This window comes from Diadema antillarum, unplaced genomic scaffold (genome assembly GCF_040938485.1).
Source record: "Diadema antillarum isolate AM-2024a unplaced genomic scaffold, OU_Dant_1.0 seq00001441_RagTag, whole genome shotgun sequence".
Taxonomy (NCBI): Eukaryota; Metazoa; Echinodermata; class Echinoidea; order Diadematoida; family Diadematidae; genus Diadema; species Diadema antillarum.
The window spans coordinates 133,581-155,524 of NW_027272190.1; the positions used below are offsets into that span (position 1 = coordinate 133,581).

A 21,944-nucleotide genomic window follows, 5' to 3' on the forward strand; every position below is an offset into this window, starting at 1 on the left:
ATGCAAGAAACAGTATGCCATGAATATTAATTTTACAGCTTGATGTTCACAGTGCATTTTTTGTTGTACCGTTTTTTTCAGGATGATGAGAGCCTGCTTCTACTGCCAGAAATTTCAGTCCAGGAAAAGCAGAAGTCAAGTAAAGTGTGGCCGGCCAGGGCACAGGCCTGGTGTATCAATACAGTAAGTACAGTCCAACCTCTCCTCTCTGGCCTCCCTTTGTCTGGATCTTGATATTATCCAGACATGATCTTACTGTGTTTCTTATTTTTCAATCTAGTAATTACAGGGAAAATGGGGATTTCAAACAAAATTCCTACACAATCTCACATGAATTACATACTCATTCCCAACATAATTAATATGCATTCACATCAAATTTTCATCTAGATAACATGCATTCAGACATTCACTACCCCCAAATCATCGCAGCATATGTATGTATTGGAAAGAAAATTTTTCATTAAATCAGGGCACGGTACAAGTTACCAGAGAATTCTTAGCGCAGACCAGCTGACGAGAATGAGACATGTTCACGAAAAATTGACATGTGCTCCTCTCATTCTCCTATTGATTTCATTTTGGTGAAAAAAAGAAGCGAGAAATGAAACCGCCCATAAGTATAATTTTGCACTGAGAGCAAAGAAAGAGTTTTTGCGTATACTACCTGTAATAGGTTACATGTAGCTACCATTTGGTAGGCAGCTGCGTGTATTAAACATTGAGTCTCCCATATCCGGCCAAATCTGTGAACCAGATGAGCGCCGGTCCTGACATGTCCATATAAAAGGTTTTTGTAATATCACAGCAATAAATAATTAGTACACAACAGAATATCATGATTGACTCTTCTATCAGTTGTTCATGCAATATGGCTTATACAGGCATAGCAAAAGAACTTCAGTTGGTTTTGGAGAGACATTAAGTATGCATATTTTTCCATCTTAAAAAAAGAACCAAAAAAAAAAACAAAAAAAAAAACAACAACAACAAAAAAAAATTTAACAAAATCTGTTTGACCAATCATTTGTTGTCAGGATGGTCAAATCTACTGCAAGTCTCACCCCAGGCTAGCCCTGACCCTGATGGTCAACCGAAGCGAGAACTGGGACATCTCACTGACCTTCCCCGATGGGTCAACCCAGGCCCTGGGTGTCCCTGTTTGTATGATGGAGAAGTAAGTCTACATCCCCCTTCCCACCCTCCCCCCTTTGTATGTAAATCCTTTAGTTAGTCACTCTTATCTTTCTCATCTACCTTTTTTCCTCTCTCTTTTTTGTTTGTTTGTGTGTGTGTGTGTGTGTGTGTGTGTGTGTGTGTTTGCTTTGTAGTATGTTTTAAATGTCTTGTGAGGTCTTGGGGGTAATTATTAGACTGTTATGTCCTAGAATATCAATTTACACCCTGTCTGTGCCCGGGTACTGAGGTTCACTAGCCCAGCTTTTTTCGTCAGTATATCGTAATCCCTCCAAATTTGACCTAGTTGTACGTTAGCAAGCCCATTCATGGGTAGCAATGTGCCAGCCAGTCCAACTGGAAGGATGAAGATGACCCATTTGATTTCAGGGGGATTAAGTACCTGTAAATCTGTATTCATTGACAAATATGTTTAACTGAGGCATCTGTGCCAATTGGCGATGAAGGTTCTCCAGCAGGCGAGCCATTTGGCCAACATAGCACAGTGAGAGTCAAAGGCATTGTTTACCATTTGCAGGTGAAACAGAAACTCAGCTTTAGTGCTTCAAAAGTGTTCTGAAATGTGAGCTAGGGATAGAAACAACCAGTGCGTAAAAAAAGATTAATCAGTATAATCTATGTTAAGTATTGTAAAATATGCAAAATGTGAACAATAGTTATAATAAAATTGTTTTTAGACTAAACTGTCTAGAGTTATGGTTTAATGAGAAGAACAGTGATATCTCCTACTTAGGCTTTATTGCAAAATTTTTATATGGTAAGATGCTTTGTGATACAACAGACCTACACATGCATCAAATGTGATAACTCAAACATTTTTTAAAATCACTTCTCCCAATGGTAAACAGTACCTTTAAAGGGACTGTACAGTTCTGGTTGAGGCGAGGATTTAGCTTTTAACGTTTTGCGAGATATTCAGAAACCACTCTATGAGATGTCAAAGAGTATGCAATTCTAAGGGGTATCAACCATTTATTTGATGAAAATCAGTTTTGGAATGGCTGAGATATCTAAAAACAAGGTGAAACAAAGAGATCCTAATAAAAGGCGTGGCCTGTCGCCTTTTATTATTATCACTTTTTTTGATATCTCAGCCATTTGAAAACAAATTTTCATCAAATAAATATTGAAACCTTCATAAAATTACATGCTCTTTCATATTTCATGAGAGGTTTCTCATTATCTCACTTAGAAATGTTATAAACCAGAATCCCCACCTCAACCAGTATGGTACAGTCCCTTTAAGCCAGGTATGATGGCATTGTCAGTGATAGATTCTGTTTCTGATACAGTGCCTTCCCACCATTACATGGTGCTCTGTATATCCCAGTCCTGTCAAGTAAACGGCAAGGAGCTACAGTTTACCCACCCTACTCTCTGAGCAGCGTTCAAACCAAATCATCACTAAATAACACACACATGCTCTATCTATCCAAAATAATGTAAGGTTTCCTTTCTGGTACTGTACCTACGTTATGTATTTATGCACAAGAGTAGAGAGGGAAGTGTTAGGAAGAAAGTGATTTGGTCAGGCACACTCGTGTACACCTTAACTCTTTATGTGCCACTTTCACACGTCCGACTCAGTCGACCGCGTGCCAACTTGGCATATTCTGCTCAAACGCACAAACCCCGCCCAAACCGATCGATAAATCGCCAAATGCCACAGTACAATGAAAGCGTTTCACGCGATTCCGTTCCTTCCGTCCATAGCCTGCATTTGATGTGGAGAATGACTAACAAGCAGTGTTTCATAGTGGATTTGCATGCAAATTCTAAGTTTCTGTCTCTGCTTTGTGTGCAAAAGTCATACATTTACAGTAATGTATCTACATGTACCAGGTATTTGAAAGAAAAGCAATTATAGATTTGTCATAAAATTTACATCAATGCAAAGCTTGGCATTTGCTCTGCAATTTCATCTACAATTCAACAGAAATTTATAAATGTTAGATTGATTTGAAAAGAAGATTGTTTTCTCAACGTATGACTACATTGGTGTCTCAGAATAATGTGGCACACGGGGGGTTTCCACCATGGCACATAAAGAGTTAATGGTGTTTGTGATTAAAAAGTCCTTCATTTTCGTTCTCCAGGGAGGATGGTGAGTACAGACAGCAGTGGGACTTCCTGAGTGATGGGAGGATAGCTAACAAGGTGAGTCTAAGATTGCCAGTGTGTTCATAAGCTTTCCTGCAAAAAGGTCGCTGTGGCCAGGCACCATCTGTGACAACAGTGGCCATCTTAAGGCAAGGTGACCTATCAATAGTTTTCATATATGTTCTACCATGTTCAAACTGATGAATTGTCATGATTCAAGGAATCACATAAAATTTCCCAAAACTTTGGAAATTCATAACTTTTGAATGGATCGTTAGATCTTCCACAAATCTGCGTGCATTTGTTGTTTGTGTTGTGCATTTTGTGTTGTGGTAATGGAAACTTTAATAGTTATTTTGTATCTCATGTACCTGTTTTAACCTGCTATTTGTTTTGAATAAAACAGTGTACCTGTCTTTTTTTTGTTAATTTGTTCTACTCACACTGCTTTGAACTTGAAGAAAGTCATGATTAAACAACTTTCATATGTACACTGTAAGTTTCAGGAAATTTCCCTTTAAAGTATCTGCTGTATTTGTAGCTGTCCTCAGCAGTAAATTAGCGAATGTGTCACAATTCCCCCTTGCAGTACAACAGGGACCTGCTCCTGACCTTCGTTGGCTCCCGTAACCCAGAGGAGGAGGGGGTGGGGGCGGGGATGACCCTGGAAGGTGGGGGCGGAGCATCGGGTTCTGATTGGCTGACCAGCTCCAAGCCGCTGGACCCCTGGGACCAACCAGAAGGCGGGGAAGAGAACGGGGAGGAGCAGGCTGAGTGGCCCAAGCCGGAGTTCAAAGGTCACAAGTTTGTGCTGATCGGCATGGAGCGACTGCCGGACCGCCACAAGTGGGCAAAATCGCAGAGGTGAGGGCTCCTGTGCAGGAAATATTATTTTGACTGGATGCATACACTGTTTGAAGCAAGGCGTGATTTAGACACAGCAGTCTATGCTGGCAGCTTCAAGAGAGAGCAACGATGTCTCTTTCACCCTTTAAAGAAACTCTCTTTTCAGAAACCCCAAGGTGTAGCAAATAAATTGTAATTTTGAAAATAAAGATACCTACAGCCGTACCAGGGGTTCATGCAAACTAACCTGGAATACTTGAATAACACATCTCCCCAATCCATTCTTCATTAACGCTTCTACAGTGTCTCCCACAGATTATTATAAAAAATATTACGATATTAGACTGATGTGTTCTACTTGTGTGAACATTTTTTATGTTCCATCAAAATAATGCTTTTTGACGGTGTTACATATTTTGACGATGCTGAATGCGAATGTAATTGATGCAACTCTTGCATCGTTAAGAGTGTTGATACATTCAATTTGGCAAGGGTGTTAATACATGCATTAAAGTTGGCCGCCAGAATCTGACATTCCTTCTCGATTCCTTGTAAATGATGGAAAAAAACCCTAGAATATGGTATTACCTAATTTTGCGAGATCTAAATCTGGATAATGCAACTCTTGAATGCATGAGGGTTTTGAGCTGATTCAAGACGGTCCATCCAATCTTCCAGGTGGGCCCTGAAACAGGAGAACCTGGAGAAGCCAAGAGAGTGGAGACACAACAACCTGATGGCCACGAATCCCATGTGGAACAAGCTGGCCTACTCCTGGCCCGTCGACTGGCGGGGCGACCTCAACGAAAAGTTCGAGTGGCCCATGGAGGGGTACTTCATCGCCTATGCCCCGCCCATCCGCACCAAGAGCACGGTCGCATCGCTGGAGAGCAGCGGCACGGAGGCGTACCGAAGTAAGTCTTATGAAAAGTTAGCTTGCCTTGGCTGTGGCTGTCACGCTGATAGCACATTTTCTCACGTGTGTCTCACATGTGTCAGCTTGTGTATGGGAAATAGATACAGTGCACATGCATCTGAAGAAGGCAGTAGAGTGACAAACACACCCAGTGAAAGGACTACACAAAAACTGCAGCTGTAGAAGTCACTTTGGTACACTGCATCTTTGCGACAGGACTGACTGCATTTTTCTTCTGGTCATCGTCAGCCTTACTGAATTAAACATGCATCATTCCCATAGAAAAGCTTGTAACGCATTGTATCTCTATGTTAGTCCCACATGACATAATGTAATCTTTGATGTCAAATCATCTGTATAATATATCAAATTGTTGAAATACAGATACTTTGATATCATGGGCTGAGAACTAGAAGCGGGTTATCGCAAGTTTTTTTTTTTTTAGGGGGGGGGGCTTGAATTATTGGTCTCATGTTGAGAGCTCAATTTCATCCACATTATGGTGTCAATTTTAAATCTTTTTCAGTTTCAGTAAAATGTTAAAAATCAAAACCACAAGGGTGCAATTTTACCCAATATTTCAAACAATACTTATAAATCTAGCCACCATTGAAGATGTAAACTTCTGATTTCGTGAAAATTGATTGTTTTGTTTTCATTTGCGTTTAATTCACAGCATGTAGATGACTCAATGATGTATGAATCAAATCTTTAATATGCCTATTAAATCTTTGCTATCATACGAATTAAGTCCTTAAAAAGTGTGGTTAAGCCTTGAAATGACAAAGAGGTTTGTGTGTGTTTTCCTGATACTAGTCTGTTTTTTTTTCCATGTTTGATTTTAGCCGTGCCTCTCAGACTGCGAGTCCTGAAGAATGGGGACAAGGACTTAAACAGGATGGCGTACGTTGTCGGGCCAGATCTCACCAATGTAAGTAACAGTTTATAGTTACCATGTCAGCATGCGATGTGCACTTTCTGAAAGGGCCAGACCTTCTCAATATTGCATTTACTTTCAAGACCTCATATGGTATTTGGTGCTTTGAGCTGTGTGTTTCTTGTATTTGCATTTCATCTTTTTTGTTTCCTTTTTAACTTTCTTCTGTGGTAGCATTAAATTCTCCTACATCTAGCTACCATGGATATTTGTAAAAAATATTTTCTGGTTATTTTCATCAGTATTTTATCATTTTTGCACTCCATTTGGAGAAGCTTATTTTTTATTTAGATGGATCTACAGATGTACATTAATGGCATGTTTATATTTTTCAAGTAAAAAGTTAAATGTACTTTGAGATGATGTGACAAATGACCACTTGTAGGTATAGCGACTGGTCAAGGTGCTTGCTCAAATCCTTCCAAAATCTACCTTGACCTAAATCCGCAGATGATGAAGGACCTCCACCGAACGGCACAAAACGGAAAGCGCCCTCACCGACACCGTAGGTCGGGGTCGCGCAGCAAGGACACCGTCGAAGCAAAGCTCCAGTCGAAGAAAGTTAACCTGAAGCAGCTCGAATTCCAGCTGGTGAGAAGCGGAGAAGATTATCTGATAATTATGATAATAATGATGATGCACATTTTTGGTGTATGCAACATATCATTTTGAGAGTCCCTCTCAGCTTAGACATCTCAGAAGAAAGGAGAAAGAAGTAAAGGAGAAGTGAAGTAATGTCCTACATTTTGGCCATTTTGAGCCACACACTCTGTAGTCCTTGCCAGACACTTTGCCTCACTCATTGCTGTTTTAATTGTTACATTCTAGACACTTTCAAAGTTCAGCTCCCAGTGCTTCCATTTTACAGTAGTAGCTACCTCTAGTCATCATGTAAAGAATGTCAGGAGCCTTATAAATGCTAAAGAAGTGGAGATATTAGGCATACATAATCTCACTTTATGAATTATTAAGTTCTGTAAAGGACTATTTGTAGGGTCCACATTCCACTCTTTTTTCCCCCTAGTATTTATATATATTTTCAATTTCGGTTGATTGACCTGTTCTTTTCTTTGAATTCAATGACAGGTCTGTGTGCTGTGTTCATAACAAGAAAAGGAATTTGACTATGTGTGCTATATCGGATGATAAACTAGTTAGGCATTTACAGACTGATCAAATGATATAATTACCATACATTTACTGGGTAATCAATGATAACACTATTATTTTACTGCTGTATCAAGTGACATGAATTATTTTGCTGGCTTATCAAATGATTACTAAACTTGTTTGTAATGACTGCCTCTCCTTAATTACCTCCATCAAGTATTCATTCCTTCATGTGCTGTCTAGTTTACTGGCTAATCATTCTGGTACATTTCACTTTCATGCCGTTGCAGTTTCTGGACAAATGTACCCCCCAGCTGAACCTGCCCTTCGCTGCCCGCCGCCTCTTCGACAAGGACGGGCGGGAGCTTACGAGTCTCGAGACGCTGGGGCGTGACGACCTGGTGTACGTCAGCAGCGGTGAAGCTTGGGTCAACCCCAAACTGACCACTCAGCAGCAGCAGAAGCGGCTACTTCTGGCCTCACTGACCAGCGATGTGGATGCCATCAAGATGTTCGTCGCCCTCAGGGACCCCGGAGGTGGGTGGATTTTTGAACCCTTAACTGTGAGGACGAGTCCCGAGTACACTCGGGCAAGTGCCAATGGGAAATGCATGTTGTAGCAAAATCAGCCCGTCCTCAATGAGTTAATGTGCTCAGGTGTTTCGCTTAAAGGGATCGTAAAGTTTTGGTTGAGACCTAATTTCAGGTTTCTAACATTTTTTGGTGAGTTGATGAGAAACCTCTTATGAAATATGAAAGAGCATGTAATTCTATGAGGAATTTAACGTTTATTTGATGAAAATTGGTTTTAAAATGGCTGAGATATCCAAAAAAGAGCAATTCTAATAGAGTGTGGGACCCACTCTTTATTTCGAATGCTTTGTTTTACTTTGTTTTTGGATGTTTCAGTCATTCCAAACCCGATTTTCATCAAATAAACTTTGAATTCCTCTTAAAATGGTATGCTCTGTACTATATCATAAGTGTTTTCTTTAGTATCTCACAAAAAGTTAAAAGCCCAATTCTCATCTCCACCAATAATTACCATCCCTTTAACCTGCCAAGTCTTTTCAGTGCATTGTGATTCAGTAATCCATCTAAACTTGACCTAGTTGTAAAGTTTAAAGGGACTCTACAGTTCTGGTTGAGGTGAGGATTTAGCCTTAAACTTTTTGCAAGATATTCAGAAACCACTCTATGAGATGTCAAAGAGCGTGCAATTCTAAGGGGTGTCAAAATTTTATTTGATGAAAATCGGTTTTGAAATGGCTGAGATATCCAAAAACAAGGTGAAGCAAAGAGATCCTAATAAAAGGCGTGGCCTGTCGCCTTTTATTATCATCACTTTTTGGGATATCTCAGCCATTTGAAAACTAATTTTCATCAAATAAACGTTGAATCCTTCTTAAAATTTTTCATATTTCATAAGAGGTTTCTCATTTTCTCACTTAGGAATGTTATAAACCTGAATCCCCACCTCAACCAGTACTTTACAGTCCCTGTAAAGCAAGCTCACCCAGGTGTAGCAACATACCTCAGTCCAACATGAAGGTCTTAGTAACAGAATAGGGATTAGGGGGATTATAATAGGTGATCTCAATTTATGGACAATTATATTCTAGACATCTATGTCAATTGACAAATAAAGCACAGTAAAGATTAAACATATTTTTGTGTTGTTTGATTTATTTCCCTTTTTTCTCATTGCTGGTCAAAATTTTGTTGAAATTTTGTCAAAGTTTCAAAACACTGAATTGCACATAGCCACCATCGTTATTCATTGATCCATTTGAATTTCTTCTGACTTGTGTGAATTAGTGTGAGTACGGTTAATTCATGCTCAGCAATGTGAGACAAACCAGAAAGTACACAATGATCCTACTGTTACAGATTCTTTAGAGCGTTTGTTATATATTCATTGACTTGACAGGCAGTCTCACAGAAGATCCTCAGAAAAATATGACTTTAATCTTAAATTCTTAGCTCAGTTAACAAAATGCATTCTTAAATCTTAATTCTTAACACATCTGTGTGCAGTTACCAAGTCATGACTTGGAGCATATTAGAAATGGATCTTTTGGCAACTGATTCAGAATTGCCCTTCAGCGATGGCAATTTTTCAGTCGGTTGCAGTGAAAACACTTTGACAAAAGAATCATTACCTTGTGTATTTGTCTGTGTATTAATTCACCTTCTTGCATTATTTTGAAACAGCCGTGTGCCTGGAAGTGACTGGTGCCCTCGGGCCCGGCAGTGCCCTGATTGTCAATGACTGCTGTCTGAGTGAGGAGGACAGGATGAAGCTGGCCCGGGGCCCCACCCCAGAGGCCCCAGAGGAGGAGCCCGAAACAGAAGGGGACCCGTACCAGAACATGAGGTGACGATGCAAACTTTTTCTTTGTGAACGCTTGTGTGGTTTTATTGATTTGTTTGTTATGTTTGACCTTGATTGATTGATGTTACTTTTTTCTGTGATCAGATGACTTATTCAATTGTACATGTATCTACCAGATATGTGTATGTATGTTTGTATGAATGTATGTTTGCATGTATACGTTTATGTATATCTGCATTTAAGCATAATATACAATGTATTCATTAATCCATATTATGAATTCATTCATGTGTACTTTATATTCCTCTATTTTGTATGCTTGCTTGTTGGATTCGTTCTTCAACAAAGAAATGCTGTGGTGTTGTGAGAGCTTGTATGACTTGTGATATGACTTGATTTTACACAATTCATCACTGTGCTCACTTAAGTGCCTTACATATTACAGCAACGAACTATTTCTGTTCAACACAGAACATGATTTCTTTGTAAGGTTGGTATGTGTTCACTGTAGCAAAATGATTAGTTACTATCAAGGTTACTATCAAGATGAAAGAGATTGTCAGAGCTGAGCATATATACGGGTAAAGAGGGAATAATTTTCCTGGTATCGTAGAGGAATCTGCTTTTTCATTTTATATATGACTGGCACTACACAAAATGTCATTTATGTGGCACTGTCATAGAATTGTATACCACTTTCTTATTGAAAAGCGTATGTCTATCACCTACAACTGCTGTCCAATTTTTAGAATGGAAATCATTCCCTGTATAAACAATGCTGGTATCTGTAAATGCTAGTGAAAGTCATGCTGGATCACAGCACTCTCTCTCTGTCTGCCCTAGTGTGTGTAGAGTAATGACAGCCCTATTTTCAAAAGGTGGTTCATACTGTTTCACTTGATAGCGGTGTGAGTAATGTGATATGTCAAGAGGTACTTCAAAAGTGAAGAGGTCTTCAAAACTAGTGGAATAGGTTATGCTCATTCATCTTCCAATGCCTAACGTATTTACTTCAAGTCTTAAAAGATAGTCACAAGAAGACTTGTGCTGTTTTATTATCTGCACTTTTCTTGTCTGTCTTGCCTTCTTTTTTGTTGTTTGTTGGTATATAAGACAGCTTATTGATCGTTGTTCCCTGTAAAGTTCTTTAGTATAGAGTCACATGTCTTAAAGTCTTCATCAATCCAGTAAAGAAAGCAAAAAACCCTTTCATTTCAGTCATCTGTTTTCATATACTATGTGTGTTTGTGCTAGTATGAGAATTTCTAGAAACCACTTACACATTGTATTTGCTGAGTTAAGAAATGACTCTTCTATTGGCAACACATTTTACAAGAATAAAGTTCTTGTTTCTCTCTCACTGGGCATTTTTGGGGTAAATTTCTTTTGGACTTTCTGCAGTTATAACCGTTGTAACATACTGTAAAATGAGGAATGTTTGCCTGCATGTTGATGTTGCAAATTTTGCAAAATTAAAATGCATGCAAAAGTTCTTGTCTGCACCATTTGCATGGAATTTCAGTCACAATTCATGGAGATTTCATGCCATGAATATATCTTGCTTTACAATATTCCTTCTAGTCTTTTTCCACAAGGGTACACAGTGAAATTCATTGTTGCCAATTTGAGGAGAGGGATATAATTTCTTCAACGAAATTACCCCAAGATGTGATGGGTTACTGTTGTTTACTTCTAAGCTGTGAATGCAGCCATCTTTTTAAATATGTTTATTTTGTTCTTGTTTTTGTGATGTCCACTTCTTCCTCCAGTGCCCACCAGAAGGCTCACATGATCGCTGACCAGCGGCACGAGGGGCTCAAGTGGCCGTGGGAGAAGGTGCTGAACATCGGGCTGGACGAGGTGACCGACGCCAACCAAGGGGGCGCGGAGGCGGTGGACGGCTACACGAACCCTGAACTCTATCACAAACTGAAGTGAGTGTCTCCTAATGGGAGTGGAGGTGTGTGCATGCAATTGTGTGTATGAATGCATATCGTCACTTGGGCGACAAGACCTCGTATCTGTAAAATGTAAAATGTTAATGTTCAGGGCCCTGTTTCATAAAGCTGTTCGTAAAGTTACGAACAACTTACGAGCGACTGGTGATCAGTTCTGATGTGCTATACTTATCAGAATTTCCATGATTCAGCATAAGAACTGATCACCAGTCGCTCGTAAGTCGTTCGTAACTTTACGAACAGCTTTATGAAACACCCCCCTGGAGAGCAAAAAAACATGGCAGCCAAAGCACTATATCAAATGGGATAGACTTTCCTTCAACAAGATATGCTGTGGTGGCTTCATTTTTGGGGTATGACAGCTAGGATTTGGACAGGACATCACTTAATTTATTATCTGACCACTAATCAAAGAAGTCATTATTGCCAAAAATTCAGATACAAGGTCTTATCACTCCAGCGACGATATGTGTCTGTGAGTGTGTGCTTGTCTATTTGTGCGTATGTTAGTGGGAGGGGAATTATCGTGTGCCAGGTAAGGGTCTTTTGCTGATAAATGTGCAAGGGGGGAAAATTTTTTGCACAGTACTGCAACATAAGTCCCTGTCATGGAGCCCCCCCCCCCCCCCCCCCCATACTCTCTCTCCAACACTTTTTCTACCAGGATTTCATGAATTGATTGCTTTTATTACATTTTGAACTGGACATAGGTAAAAATGATAACCAAAGACTGATTGTTGCAGTAACTTGTAGTTAATACTTCCACAATGACGACACCAAAGCAGCTCTTCCAATTTCCACCTGTTGCTGTAGTCATTTCGGGAGATTTATTTATAATTTATTCATTGTCACTAAGAAAGTTTAAAGCTATTTGTGTCTTTTTTTCCCATTCAATGAGCTACTGTATGCGCCATATATTTTGCGAGTCTAAATTTCGCGAATCGCGATTTCCTGACAGTTTCGCGAGTGGTTAAATTCCCGATCGTGGAGTCCTGTACTGAATGGAGATGTGTGCACGCATGCGTCACATTCACATCGGGATCAGAGTCAATGTTCTCGCGTGTCTTTAATTTTGCGAATAGTACCTGACTCGTGAAATTCGCGAAAATAAAAACCTCGCGAAATATTCGGCATATACAGTACCTTGTTAAGGCTGTGTAATAGTAACAGCTTACATGTTTTTTATCTCTCCCTAGGCCCAAAGCACGGACCCCGCGTCCAGGCAATTCGCGGCAGTCCCACCAGCGTTTCATCTTCATGGATGGGTACATCGCGGTGAAGACCGCGCCCTTCTTGGTTCTGGGACCCCTGGACCCCAGCGCGGACAGCTCCCCCATTGTCTTGTGCAAGAAGGACGGAGACAATGCCTACCTCAGGTGGAGTGTGGGCGATGACAAGTGAGTTTATTTGGTGCTTTCATATTCAAAAAGCCATGTGAAGCTTTCAGAGATTGAAGTGCTTCTCATGTGTTGTCAAGCTTATGTCAAATATTTCCATACATATAAATATGTTCATGTTTATCTCTTACTCTGTCTGTCTGTCTGTCTGTCTGTCTGTTTGTCTCTCTTTACCTCTCTCCCCTCTTATACCTGATATCTGTCTATATTTCTTTCTTTCTGTCTATCTATCTATCTACCTATCTGTCTATCTATCTACCTATATATAGATCTATTTATCTATCTATCTATCTATCTACATATCTATCTATCTATCTAATATCTATCTACCTACCTATCTATCTAATATCTATCTACCTACCTATCTATCTATCTATTTATCTATCTATCTATCCATTCATCTTTTTATTTATATTCCTGTCTATTGCAATTTCTCTTGTCAATCTGTAATATCTCCCTAGCTGTCTTTCTATATCAGTTCTATATTTTCTGTCTGTCTATTTATCTTTCTGTCCATCTATCTGTCTGTCTATCTACATGTCTATCTATCTATCTATTTATTTATCTATCTATCTATCTATCTGTCTGTCTATCTATCTATCTATCTATCTATTTATCTATCTATCTATTTATCTATTAATCAATATTTTTATGTTGCTAACTAGCTGTCTACAAATGCTTGACATATGCGTACATCAAGAGTTGCCAAGTCTCTCTGATTCTGCAGTAAGCTCACAGAAAATTAAATATTTCTTGATAAGCTTTAATGAGGATATGAAAGCCCTCTTGCCCTGCAAATTATTTTTGTACGTTGAGCTTCATAAAACTCACTAGTATCTCCCTGAGTACTCTTTGGAACCTCGACAATTATTTTATTTTGTGAGTGTCAACAGCCCTGATACATTACATATTTCACATTTTCCTTTCTATGTGTCGTTACATTGTTGCGCAGCATCATCCGATGCAAAGCCAACAGCGACCTAGTCTTGACGGCCAGTCTACCCAACGCAACTCCCGGAGACGGGGCGCCCCCTGTAGGCCTCGCTGGCCAGTCCGTGGTCCTCCAGTCGCTGAAGCTGGAGAAGAACGGGCGAGCCAATCAGGTGTGGGCGCTGGAGAAGGAGACAGGACTCATCTTTGCCATGGCTGCGGAGCACCGAGACAGAGGTAACAAGATCTTGGTTTTGATCTGGGGGTTTTATAGTGGAAGCTTGTTATAACAAGTTCAGATATACATTGTAGCAGGATGATAGCTGTTTGTGATGTTGTCTAATTTGATGTCAGTATTGTCTGGGGAAATTATTTTTTGACAGGGCCCAATTTTTTTTATTTTTCATAAACACTATATAGCAGGATAGTAGGTGCTCAGTTTTACTTTCTATGACCAAACTGAACTAATATGTATTCTATCTCAACAACTTGGTTCAAGTCAAAGACTTGCACAAAGACTGAGAGATTGTAAAGTGAGGCATAAAGTTTGATCTTTTCTCGGTAATGTTTTTCCTCCACAGAAATCACATCGGCAAACAGGGCCAACGTCTGCACCTTTGCTGTAGCCGACTCAGAAGCAATGGAGCAACCGGTAAGACCAAAGAACGGGTGGGATGTTGGAGGCCGCAACTCTGTCGACAGTGTCCTGGGTCTCCTTTCATAAAAGATGTTAGGATAGCAATGCTCCCTAGAGTGGCAACTTCCTGTTTAAGAAGCACAGTAACATACAGTGCAATACCCTGTGATATGTCTGTGAATGTTCCCAGTCATCCAGGTAAATTATCTCATGAATTATATCAGTAAATCTAGTCAACTGGACTTACTTGTAAATTTGAGTAGCGGCATTTCACATCCTCTGAAGCATCGCGGAGAGGATGTGAAACGTGGCTACTCCAAATTACAAGTAAGTCCAGTTGACTAGATTTACTCATATAGTTCATGAAATACCTTGTAATGCTCTTTTCCGTTTTGTATATGTTGAAAGACGTAAACTTGCTGCTACCTGAAGCATTTACAAGAAGTTTTCAGTCAACTTCAGTGAAACCTGTTCACAAAGGCCACCCGAGTAAGAGAGAGTTATAAAAAAATTATCTCTATGGGCAGAATGGCTTCATAGGCAGGTTATTTAGTGAATTCAGTGCTCTTTGGGGAAACAAATTCTTTGGACTTTGAATGGGCAATTGGTTTGAGTAGACATGTTTGCTACAGCAGGCATTAACATTTCTTTCTCTATTCACAGGGATTTGTAATGAAGAGAGCCAACCAGGACGATGCGCATGTCTGCCTGGCGTGTTCGCGGACATTGAGGGCGCACTATCGCCTCGACAGGCTGACGCAGCCGACAGAATTCTCATGCGAGGTTGGGCGGGCGCAGAAAGAAGGCCAGAAGATAAAGGGATGCCTGCAATTTCTCGGTGGAAAGGTGAGAAAGAGGAAATTTTGACTCTTTTTGTTTTTAGACAGGAAATGTTGGACAGACATGTCAGGAGTAAAGCCTTGTTTTCCTGACAGAAACCTGGAGATAACCTGCTAAACTTAGCATACTGTAAAACCTGAAAGTTCTGCTTGCGTGAAATTGCGTGAAATTTCTTGGAGCCAAGATTTACATAAGTAAAATGCATGCCAAAGTTTTTGTCTACACCATTCATGGAATGCCAGTTGCAAATTCTCTTCTAAGTTTCATGCTGTCAAAGAGACTGTCAGCTTGATATTCACAAAAGTTTTATGGTGTAAGTGTTTCTGGTTTTGCAGTACTGTATGGCGGAATATTCCATTAGCTGATACTATGAATGTATGGATCAATTTGGCCTGTGTAATTTTTAAAAAACTTTGTTCCCCTCCTCTCCAGGTGGACCTATCAGCGTTTGAAGCGCTGAACACCGTGGCCCACTATGAACAGGAACTCCGTCGTCTCCGCCAAATGACCTCTGCTAGGGTCATCGCCCGGGAGATCTCGGCCTACCAGCCGGTCCAGACCGTGCGGATCGTGGCCTACAAGAACGGAGAGGGGCGCACGCAGCAGGGGGTCGTCATCTGTGGATCCACGCTGAGAGGAGTGAGTCACGTAGGGTGTGGTCATGATGGAGGAGGGCTTTCAGAGGCTTCTCAGTCGGATGAAGAAAGTATTAGAAAATGGTGATATGAATCCCGATCAACGATTGGCTGAGAGCAATCATGTGACCAGTCTTTAAAGTTTTTGCAGATGACCATTGCTGTGACCGTTACTCACAAGCACTCATACAAGTGTAGATGTCGTTGCTTAAATGCGTGACTTTGTTCATTCAGTTGCACTTAATTGCTGTAATCCTGCTCATTGATGTCACAATTGCATACTTTAGCAGCGCGCACTCGATCAGGTGCAAGCTAATCACTTTTTTAATGTTAACAACTTTTGTGTTCAGTGTGTTTGGAGCATTTCTTCTTACATCTCGACTTATGAGCCAGTTTTACATGTAGCTCACTGATATTTACCCATGAAGGTGAATGAAATATCATTCACAGAACCATATTGTAAACCAAATAATGCACAGGTTTAAGTTTGTGTCGTTAGTTAAACCGTTTAGGACGGGCTGATTGTGCTACAACACGCATTTCCCATAGACACTTGCCCGAGTTTGTACTTGGGACTCGTCCTCAACGGGTTAAGATGAAGTTCACTCTCGGGTATTCACAGTGTCGTGAAACATGCACTTGTCTGTGCCTCATCCATGTTTTACCATTGTAAATACCCTTGAGTGCGCTGCATCTCCACTAATGCCCTCTCACTAGTTAATTATTTGTCTACTAATAGTATGATATGTTCAAATTAAAAACCTAACATAGTGTATCTCAAATCAGTTTGGCAGTGCTTGCTAAATTTCACACACCATCTTCTCTCCTGTCTAGTTGTTGGACCAGTGCACCTATTCCCTCCAGCTTCCCACAGCTGGGCGGCGCCTCTACACCCAGGACGGTACCGCTCTCCTCACTCTCGGTGACCTCCACACGTGGAAGCTGGCTAACTACGGTATGCAGAACCTGGACCTTGGTACCGAGACAGGTTAGTGTGGCATCAAAAATTTGCTATAGTAGTAGGAGGAGGAGGAGATGGAGAGTAAACTAGTGTGTTGTTCAGGGTAATGCTGACAATGAGATAATGATGATGAGAATGCTAGTGATAATGGTAGGGATTTTGATAGTGCTCCTGATGATGGTGATGATTATGATGATAATGATAATGAGGGTTATGAGGATGAGGATGGTAATGGGAATGATGATGATTAATTAATACTGATTACAATGGTGATGGAGATGATGGTAATGATGATGAGGGTGATGAGGGTAATAGTGGTGATAGGGCTAGTGATCATGGTGATGATGATGATAGGGGTGATGATGATGGTGATGGTGATGATGCTAGTGATGATAGGGGTGATGATGATGGTGATGATGGTGATGATGGTGATGATGATGATGATGATGGTGATGATGGTAATGATGGTGATGATAGAGATGATGATGTTGATGGTGATGGTGATGATGGTGATGGTGATGGTGATGATGATGGTGATGATGGTGATGATGATAGAGATGATGATGGTGATGATGATGTTGATGGTGATGGTGAAGATGATGGTGATGATGGTGATGGTGATGATGGTGATGATGATAGAGATGATGGTGATGATGATGTTGATGCTGATGGTGATGATGGTGATGATGGTGATGATGGTGATGATGGTGATGATGGTGATGATGGTGATGATGGTGATGATGGTGATGATGATAGAGATGACGATGATGACGTCGGTGGCGATGGTGGTGATGATGATGGTGATGTAGGTGATGATGGTGATGATGGTGATGGTGATTATGGTGGTGATGATAATGGTGATGTAGATGATGATGGTGATGATGGTGATGGTGATTATGGTGGTGATGATAATGGTGATGTAGATGATGATGGTGATGATGGTGATGGTGATTATGGTGGTGATGATAATGGTGATGTAGATGATGATGGTGATGATGATGATGTTGATGATGATGGCAATGATGATGGTGATGTAGATGATGGTGATAATGATGATGTGGTGGGTGACGATAGTGGTGATTGTGTTGATGGTGATGACAAGAGAAAGAGGATGAGCAAGGGAGAGAAACAGAGAGAGAGAAAAAAAAAGAGAGAGAGAGGCAAGATCAATGGTCTGTCTAATGACTCTGAATGTGCCCTAAAGTTATCTTCAATGCTTCCACCCAATAATACCCTGTGAGTAGTGGGTATTCTCTTCTGAATTCAACATATTCTTGTTACCAAAGAGTACTATGCTTCAGCTTATCTTCTCTCCTCTTTAATTTGTCCACATGGATTTTGTATCAAATGATAACAGTGATACCCAACCTTTTTTTTTTTTGGTCTTAATGAATTCAGACATCAAGGATGAGGCCACGATGAAGAAGGCGATCACTGAGAACCTCCGCCAGGAGCTCTTCAAGCGGCAGCCGGTGGAGGTGTGGGTCTCCCAGGGGGAGCAGTTTGTGCCACCTGAACGTAAGATTTCTCCTCCTGCATGATAGATAATAGCTGGAATTTGCAAATTTTAGCTGCAAGTGTGTATGACACAAATTGTAGATTATGGCATTCTACAGCCAACAGACATGCAACAATGAATGCATGCTGAAAAGCGTATGGGCAAGGTATTCCTATTTGTTGCCTGGTGTTAGTGCATGGACTTAATTCAAATAATGGATTTGATTTGTAGCCACCTTTTTTTTTGTAGTGAGGTTATTCTGTCATGTGCCCCTGTAGTAAGGAGAGGAATACAAGACATGGCCTATAAGTAGCTCGGAACACCAACAAGATGACAGGCATAGTAAGGAGAGGAATACATACAATGTGCTTGGAGATTAGAGGTCAATGGCTGATTCCACATTATTTGTGACAGCGAGCTATTTCTAGCTTAAAGGGGAAAATCCAGCCCAAATATAAGTTAGTCTGATAAAAAAGAATAAAATCTTACGAGTTCAACAGTAAAAATTTTACTGAAATCGGTGGAAAGATAAGGAAGTTATGACATTTTGAAGTTTTGCTAATTTTTGCAAAACAGTTCTTGTACAGTGGATATGAATATGCAAATGAATGAGCTAACCATGTCATAACATCACAATTTTCCATTGATGGTGTAAAAAAAAATGAGAACAATTCAATGTTTCTGTCATTGAAGTCTGAAACATGATATTATTCCTGGTTTAACAACTTCAGAATAGTGATCAGTGAGATATATGAGGATTTGAGCCTCTGGCATAATTGCGTTTGAATGAAAAACTTTAAATTTCCAAATTTTATGTACAAACTATGTGGCAAGTTGTGAGGGAATGACATGCTCACTTTGCCATTTGCGTAATATATTCATAGAACTGTTTCCCGAAAAAATAGCAAAAATTCAAAATGTCTTAACTTCTTATTTTTCATCTGATTGAGATCAAAATTATACAGTTGAACGCGTAATATTTTACTCTTTCTTATCAGACTAACTTATATTTGAATTAGATTTCCCCTTTAGGGCACTTTTATCCAGGCTAGAGAGTATAATTACACTTACCTTAGAAAGGGAGGGGATGGTGGGGAGAGTGAGGGGAAAGTAAGGGGTAAGTGAGGGGAATGTCGGGTTCAGTGACAGACCCTGGGGAGGTTTTCAGGCAAAGGTACCATCACGGCCGAGTTTGACCCCATCTTGTGCGGTCTTAGTAACATTTTTGTACCGCGCATTCTTTTCCCCATGACAGAGGTTGACTACGCCCGGGCCCTGAAGGCTGCACTCAGGCAGGAGAGGTCAAGGGTCATGCTGGAACTGGAGAAGGAGAAACACGTCCTGAGGCAGATGCAGGGTAAGTTTCAAAGGTTACAGAGTTCTGCTACTTTCAGTGATTACACTCGGAGCCAAGACAAGGTACAGTGCGTTCCTGTCATAACAAACATGGCTGTAATGGAATTCTTGTAATAATGAAGTAAAAGATTCAGATACCCAAATTATCATCTGTAGATCTCTTTAAATACTGTTTGGCTATAACAACATTTGGTGTAATGAAAGAAAACTGATGGTCCTGAGGACTTCGTTATCACAGGGGTCGCCTGTATACCTGAGATAAAGTCATCAAGCCAGGAAATGGTCTGCAGCCTCTGGTTGGGTGATTTTTACGGTAGAGTACTGTGCATGTCTGAAGGTTGATTGAAAATGTGTGGGTCATGAACGTCTTGCATTTTAATGCAGAAATTAATGTAAGAAAGTTTTTTTCTTTGAAATATTTATTTTCTATGAAGCTGTGTAGTTGCACATCAAAATGCATTTGACTTTTAATGTCTTATTTTCTTCGTGAGGGGTGATAGATTTATTGAAGGGACATAATTTTACCCTCCTTCAAATGCTTTAAGATTAAAAAGTAGAAAACCTACAGATGATGAAAGTTGAGCTAATTTTTCTACAAAAAGGAATGATTAAAAAGAAATAGAAAACCTGAGAACATGATGAGATCTTACCAGTCTTAGAATCTGTAGTGAGACAGAATACAGGAGAGAAAATCAGTTGGCAGTAACAGATTTGTAAACATCTGTTCTGTAAAAGGGTGAAAATGATTTATTCAGTGCAGTCTGCTTTTGAGTAGTGCAGCAACTTATCAAATACATAGACTGTAAAGGAGTGGATTGACAATGTCCTCACGTGTTTTTTCTTATAAACTCATTGTCCTCAAATGTCTTTTTTCAACAACCCAAAACTCTCCACAACCTCTCATCACCTTCAAAAAACATCTAAAAACTCACTTGTTCCGTTAAGATCAATAATCCACTGGTAAAGTGCATTTGAACATATTCGGTCATGGAAAATGCGCTATATAAATTAACCGGAGGGCCAAACCCCAAAAAGTCGCTTACTTAACGAGTGAGTTGCACTCTCTCTACAAACTAAGTAGACCATGCTTATTTTCAAGTTTTTATTGTAACAAACAACATTCCACTGGTCTACCTCAAAAAAATTGTTGCAAAAGCCTCTAAATCCAAGATGGCGTCCAAGATGGCCGCCATATTTACTGAATTTGTTATTTGAAAGATAGAATTTGATTGAAAAATCAGATTTCAACAAATTTGATGTCATGTGAAAGAGAATAAAATTTTCTACAAGTTGATACCATTTTTGTGGGTTATTGTGATGATTGGATTGAGATTTTAAGGAAAAAACACTCATTTTTTTGATATTTTTCTGAAAAAAGGAAAATCATGAAAATGCTTGATTCAGCATAAATCAGAGAAAGACTGAAGGATTATCTTCAGAATGAAGAATGAACTCCCTTTTTATATTCGTAACGCTGAAAATGTTGATAGGTTTAAGTCATTGTTGAAAACTCATCTGTTTACACAACCTTAATTTTGCTGTTGTTGTTGTTGCTGTCGTTATCATAATATGTACATAATGCTGTATTTTGTTTTTACGTTATATATATTATTTTTCCCCGATTTGATGCGCTTAGAAACATCAGTATTAAGCGCTATATAAATGTTATTCATTATCATTATCTTGAAACGTTTTAAGAATTTAGTTTGACATATAATTAATATTTGAAGAAAATTAGGGGTCAGTACCATTTTCGGTTCAGGAGTTATAATGTCTCAAACTTGAAAACTCACTATGTAAAAATGGCCACTTTAGTTGTGACAAGACCTGGGGCCCGTTGCATAAAACTTGCTGTTGAATTTCAATGGTAACTACCGTCAAAATTAGGCGTCACAGCCAATCAGCATCAAGGATTATAAAATTTACCGCTAATTTGAAGACTTACCGCTAGAAAGGAACGGTAAGTCCAGCGGTAAGGGTTTTATGCAACAGGGCCCTTGTTGGTCATAAAAAAAAGCCTGCGCGCGCCAAGACTACTACACGCACCACTGGCACTGGCGCTTGTAGCAGTGCCAGTGGTGCGTGTAGTAGTCTTGACAAACGCAGACCTTTTCTTTGATAAACGCCGGTTTGTGCCTGCAAACTAACTTTTCATACCAAGTGGTAGATCAGGTGACGCTGATTGCTATCATTTCAAAGTAGATTGTTCTGAAGCAGATGAGGTGAAGCAAAAAATATCTTTCAAATAGAGGTAGAAGCTTGAAACAACCTTGCTATAGAAAGTTTAAAAC

The 21,944-nt window shown here is 39.8% G+C and overlaps 1 protein-coding gene across 1 annotated transcript in view; it reads left to right on the top strand.

The window, feature by feature from the left end:
• Positions 1 to 21,944, top strand: part of LOC139709533 (doublecortin domain-containing protein 1-like) — a 63,738-nt gene that overhangs the window by 31,439 nt on the left and 10,355 nt on the right. The window contains exons 17-34 of the mRNA XM_071621491.1: positions 82 to 183; positions 1,038 to 1,177; positions 3,294 to 3,354; positions 3,887 to 4,161; positions 4,822 to 5,057; positions 5,905 to 5,990; positions 6,447 to 6,587; positions 7,397 to 7,643; positions 9,321 to 9,483; positions 11,211 to 11,375; positions 12,596 to 12,796; positions 13,749 to 13,963; positions 14,308 to 14,378; positions 15,027 to 15,209; positions 15,636 to 15,842; positions 16,673 to 16,826; positions 18,198 to 18,317; positions 19,553 to 19,654. Of these exons, the coding sequence (XP_071477592.1) occupies positions 82 to 183; positions 1,038 to 1,177; positions 3,294 to 3,354; positions 3,887 to 4,161; positions 4,822 to 5,057; positions 5,905 to 5,990; positions 6,447 to 6,587; positions 7,397 to 7,643; positions 9,321 to 9,483; positions 11,211 to 11,375; positions 12,596 to 12,796; positions 13,749 to 13,963; positions 14,308 to 14,378; positions 15,027 to 15,209; positions 15,636 to 15,842; positions 16,673 to 16,826; positions 18,198 to 18,317; positions 19,553 to 19,654 (2,869 nt within the window). The remainder of the gene's footprint in view (positions 1 to 81; positions 184 to 1,037; positions 1,178 to 3,293; positions 3,355 to 3,886; positions 4,162 to 4,821; positions 5,058 to 5,904; positions 5,991 to 6,446; positions 6,588 to 7,396; positions 7,644 to 9,320; positions 9,484 to 11,210; positions 11,376 to 12,595; positions 12,797 to 13,748; positions 13,964 to 14,307; positions 14,379 to 15,026; positions 15,210 to 15,635; positions 15,843 to 16,672; positions 16,827 to 18,197; positions 18,318 to 19,552; positions 19,655 to 21,944) is intronic.